At 60.1% G+C, this 5339-nt stretch overlaps 1 protein-coding gene across 1 annotated transcript in view; it reads left to right on the plus strand.

The window, feature by feature from the left end:
• The first annotated feature begins 3308 nt into the window (after positions 1–3308).
• KLHL30 (kelch-like family member 30) overlaps positions 3309–5339 on the plus strand; it is a 12341-nt gene continuing 10310 nt past the window's right edge. Inside the window, exons 1-2 of the mRNA XM_010862070.1 lie at positions 3309–3399; positions 5151–5324. Of these exons, the coding sequence (XP_010860372.1) occupies positions 5194–5324 (131 nt within the window). The 5' untranslated portion in view covers positions 3309–3399; positions 5151–5193. The remainder of the gene's footprint in view (positions 3400–5150; positions 5325–5339) is intronic.

A 5339-nucleotide genomic window follows, 5' to 3' on the forward strand; every position in this document is an offset into this window, starting at 1 on the left:
AGTTGGTGATGGACAGGGAGGCCTGGCGTGCTGCGGTTCATGGGGTCGCAAAGAGTCGGACACGAGTGAGCGACTGAACTGAACTGAGTCCATTGATGGAACTAGGGTTGTTCTGACCCTAGAATATGGTCATTCAAATCAGCAGAAGAGACACTTCACACAGAAAACATTGCCCTTTTGCAATAGAGATGCTGCAGCAAATCTGTGGGGGAAAGAAGGGATTGTTAATAACAGTGCTGAGAGTGGTGGAGACTATTTGGGGAAGAATATGTATGACCTTACGGCACCCTATGCCCCAGATAAATCCCAGACGGAATAAGAGATGCTTTGAGCAAGTAAATCCGTGAAACACCCGCTGAGGGGGTGGGCGGGTCTGGTTGTGCAGGACCCCACAGCATGACGGGGCCAGGCTGAGCGTAGGGGGCAGTCTTATCTCCTGCAGGTAAGTGCCTCGGTCACCCGAGCTGGACGACCCTCTGTCCATGCATCAGGCTGTAAAGATGATTGTGTGCTTTACTGCGGTCATCTCACACTCCCCATCTGTTCCGGGGCAAGGCACAGAGGTGACGCCTGTGTCACCACAGTCCGCATGGCTCCCAACCTGCACGTCCATTACTAGAAGTGATCGGGTGTCACTTCCACCTTCTTAAAGCATGATGTGTCCCCATTATGGTGGAATTAAAAATCACATGGTCCAAAGACTCATCACATCAGAAATGCCTCATCACATCAGAAATGCTTGCCACAGAGTACTGTGATGAAACAGAACACAGGCCTCGCCACAGTCCTGACACCCGTGTGCTCATGGGGATTGTCTGTTGCCAGTTTTCTGCTTCGTGTCTTTCTGTGTTTTCCAAATCTCCCACCATGAACATATGTTATTTTTATCATCCTAAAAAGAAACAGGCAGTGTATTTTTAAAAATTGCCCCACTGGGGAGCAATCCGACGATGAGGATCTGTTGAGCCCCTGGTTTCGAGTTTCCCAAACTGACCTGTCATCTGAGGCGCTGGGTCCCCGTAGGGTGTCCATTCTTGGCGCCCTGTGCTGTACACAAGACGGGGGGCGGGGAGCTGCCCGTGACCCTGGCCTGTCATCAGCATCGCCTGTCCTGTCTCCTGCGGCCCAAGTCAGGGGTGCATTAACCCTTCGTGCTCTGCCTGCAAACAAAGTGGGGGCTGGGGTTGGGAGGCAAAACCAATGCCTCTGTTTCCCCTCCAGCGCCTTCTCCGGGAGGGCCCTGGACACAGCAAGAGCTGGAGACATCCATGAAGCCCCCGGGAGGAAGGCTGATGCTGAGGAAGCCTAGGGGGAACGGGATGGCCCTGGACACAGCAAGAGCTGGAGACATCCATGAAGCCCCGGGAGGAAGGCTGATGCTGAGGAAGCCTAGGGGGAACGGGATGGCCCTGGACACAGCAAGAGCTAGAGACATCCATGAAGCCCCGGGAGGAAGGCTGATGCTGAGGAAGCCTAGGAGGAAGTCCTGGGGCTCTGGGGAAGGGGCAGGACCTTGGGCTGGACTGGGCTATGACTGGGTGAGGCTGAACTGGGATATGACTGGGCTGGACTGGGCTGAGCTGGGTTGGGCTATGACTGGGCTGGCCTGGGCTGGGCTAAATTGGGATATGACTGGACTGGGCTGAGCTGGGCTGGACTGAACTAGGATATGACTGGTCTGGACTGGGCTGGGCTGGGCTGAACTGGGCTAGACTGAATTGGGATATGACTGGGCTGGACTGAACTGTGATGTGACTGGGCTGGACTGAAGTGGGTTATGACTGGGTTGGACTGGGCTGAGCTGGGCTGGACTGAACTGGGATATGGCTGGGCTGGCCTGGACTGGGCTAAACTGGGATATGACTGGACTGGGCTGAGCTGGGCTAGGATATGACTGATCTGGCTGGACTGGGCTGGGGAGGGAAGCTCGGACTCAGGACACCTGTGAGTGAGCAGCATGTGGGAGGCCCCGAGAGCGTGTGGTCAGGCAGGTGATCCCTGCAGTGTCTGTGTGATGACCACACTCCCACATTAGAGCAGAGACTGGGGCCGGCTCACAACCAGCGCCTCAGCAGGAAGCTGGGCCAGCTGCCACGTCCCCGGGAGGAGACAGCTGTCCCAAACCCGCGCTGTCCTGACACCCAGACACCCTGGGGAAATTCCCTTACCTTGCCAGGAGTGGGGCCCGTCACCCTGGTGCCCCCAGGCCCCTCTGTCCTGTAAGAGCACCAGCCAGTCCCCAGTGGGCTTTGGGAGGCCGGTCAGCCTTGGCCACCTGACTCCTCCACATCCCAGCACACCTTGAAACTGGTTGTACTGGTGAGGCCCAAGCGGGTACAAGACGGAGGGGCTGACAGGCAGAGCCCCCCAGCGGGCCTCCCTGGTGCCTGTAGGCCTGGGGCTGGAAACATCCCTCTGCCCCCTGGCATGAGAGATGCCCCCCTCTGCCCCTGGCATGAGAGATGCCCCCTCTGCCCCCTGGCGGAGATGCCTTGCATGCCCTCCACTCACCCCAGACTCAGTCGGGGCCTGTGACTCCAGAACCTGCAGAGATCCAGATGTCAGGAGTTCCCCTGTGACTGCCGTGAACCAGGCCTCCCAGGAGGCCACAAGCCTCTGCAGCTGTGTTTTTAGACCATCCCATTTCTTAGCCTTCCTGGGCATCACTACTAACGAAGACATCAGGGCAGGCCCAAGGCCAAGGCCACGATACAAACACAGAGCCTCGGGACCGCGCACCCCCGTCACCAGCCTGGGAGGCGCCTCTCTGAGCCCCTCCTTTACCACCAAGACTTCCCAGCACCAGGGACCCCACGTCTTGAAAGTCTTTGCTGAGCAACCCCCATTTCCTCACCATGGTCACTTTTTCCCACGTGATGGAAAATAAGAGGCCACGTGCGCCCCTGTCAATAACCACAGGAAAGCTGGTATGTGCCGGGCCCTTATGACACCCTGGCCCTGAACTGAGGGCTCCGTGTGGCCCCTGAGTCCCCAGCTCGGGCTTCACTGTGCCCCTCTTGCCAATGAGAAAACACAGAAGTGAGAGACCCAACACTCCTCCCTGGGAGTAAGGGGTAAGCCCAGACGTGCCGCTCCCCGGGTGCTTGCTGCCGTCCGTCCTGGCCCAGGGTTCACAGGAGGCTCCCGGCCAGCATGGTCATTCAGAGAGGACAAGCAGAGAGGAGCTGTCACTCCTCTCCTTCCCTTACTGGCCACCCCCCTCCCACCAGATGCTGACAGAGACTAAAAATACCCTTCTGTCCCCACGTGGCTGCCAGCCCAGCCCAGCCCAGCCTGGCCCCGTCATATCCCGGCAGATCCTCCATGCCCCTTGGCCGGCTGGGCAGTCGTGTTCTCCAGCCTGAGTTCTGAGACAAGGTCTCAAAGACCCACTGAGAGGTAGGATTGGGGGCAGCCGGAAGGGGGAGGTGAGGACCGGGGCTGGGACCAGCAGGGGAAGGGGAGTTACAGTGGACAGCCCAGTGGGCCTGGAGATCCCAGCCCTGAGTGCTTTGCGGAGAGACCCGCACACAGCCTAGACCCAGCCCCGGGGGGCTGGGGTGGGGGCTCAGCGGGGCTGCTTCCCTTCAGGTCTTTCTGGAGAAGCGGGGGGCAGGCTGGACCACACCTCCGCCTGCAGCCAGGGCTTCGGTGTCCAGCCCCAGCCAGGCCTGGACTGAGGCCCTTTGTTGTCCTGCCCGCTCTGCCCTCCTCACTCCTGGCCTGGCAGGCACTGGGCAGGGGGCTCTGAGCCCCCTGGAAGCCTCGGCCCCCGTGAGGACTGCAGGGCGGCAGGTGTCAGCAGATGACCTGAGGCTCCCCGGGAAGGTGCCAGGCGCTCCCGCCCACTGGCCTCCGGCTGCCTGGGGCAGTGGCCGCCTGGCTAATCTCCTGCGCTCCCCTGAGAGGGACGCGCTGCCTTCCCCCGAGCCAGAGGGCCTTGCAGGGAGGGAGTGAGGCAGGCTGGACGTCCACCAGGGCCCTGGACCCATCCTGACCCAGCAGAGTCCAGGCAGGTTCTTGGGCCTCCGGGTGGGTTCTCTGTGTGCCTCCCTGCTCAAGTTCCCGCCACCGGCACGGGACCTGGGGCGTCCACAGGGTAAGTTCTCCTTATGCGAGCTTTGGGGCTTTGTCGTTTCGATGGCACTGGGTGGACCCGGCATTTTGCACTGGCCTTTGCTTTGTTGGCTGCTAAGGCGCCCCCTGGTGGACCCACAGCGTCTCAGGGTGCAGCTTCTTGCTCTGTGGTCACTCAGGGAAAGACAAGCTGTGCAGAACTTTCTTTTTTCTGGGGCGGTTTTCTTAGGGCAAAAATATCAGAAGATCGTAAGGAAATACGTGCATAATTAAATTAGCCCAGAAGTGCGTTCGCTGGATCAGGCGATTCGAACTGAGATTGCTCTCTTGTGGTTGCTTGTCTTCGCCAACCTACATCCAGTGTCATAACCTGGGGGGTCCGGGGGCCCGGGACCCCCGAGCTGTGTAGTCTTGGACGAGGGCCTTGAGCCTCTTTTTGCCTCTGTTTCCCCACCTTTAAAGGGGCGGGAACAGCGACCGACGGCTGGCAGGGTTCCCATGAGGGCTGAATGACGAGTGTTTGTGCAAAATCCAGGATGGCCTGGTCTGAGGGGGGCACCGTGAGGGCACGGCTGATCCCCCAGCCCTTTCACCTCCAGCCTCTCAGTCTGCAGATGACGAGGCTGGGACCAGAGAGGGGCGTGGCTCACTCAAGGTCACCCAGAAAGGTCATGGCAGCTGAGGTTCCCTGTAACCGCAGGCCAGTAAGGACCCGTGGGGCTGAAACTATTCAGATGCGGATGCCCTTCCCAGCAAGGGGGGATCTGGGAGTAGAGGAGGCCACTAGGAGTGTTGGGGGTGGCTCTGTTTCACAGAGTCCAGAGGTGCAGAGAGGGGCTGAGGCTTGGTTCTCTTGCTGGCCCATCCTGCCCTGATTGCCTAGGCTCTCTGAGCCTCAACCGCCTCACCTGGGAAAGACAACGCCTCCGGCTCCCAGGGCCTCGGGGCTGGTTTAGGTGAGAGGCTGGGCGAAGCACTTCACGTGTGGTTGATGCTCAGACCGGTCAGCCTGACAGGTGACTCGGGCCGACGAGACAGTCCCCCTGGCTGACCGTGCTGGCTCCTCTCCCCAGGAGCCCGCGTGCGGACGCCCGTGAGTAGGTGAACCTCACTGTCATGGTGCGGAACGTGGACGACCTGGACTTCCACCTGCCCTCGCATGCCCAGGACGTGCTGGACGGTCTGCAGCGGCTGCGCTCCCAGCCCAAGCTGGTGGACCTCACGCTGCTGGTGGGCGGCCGGGAGCTGCCCTGCCACCCTGA

This window comes from Bison bison, unplaced genomic scaffold (assembly GCF_000754665.1).
Source record: "Bison bison bison isolate TAMUID 2011002044 unplaced genomic scaffold, Bison_UMD1.0 scf7180017864475, whole genome shotgun sequence".
NCBI lineage: Eukaryota > Metazoa > Chordata > Mammalia > Artiodactyla > Bovidae > Bison > Bison bison.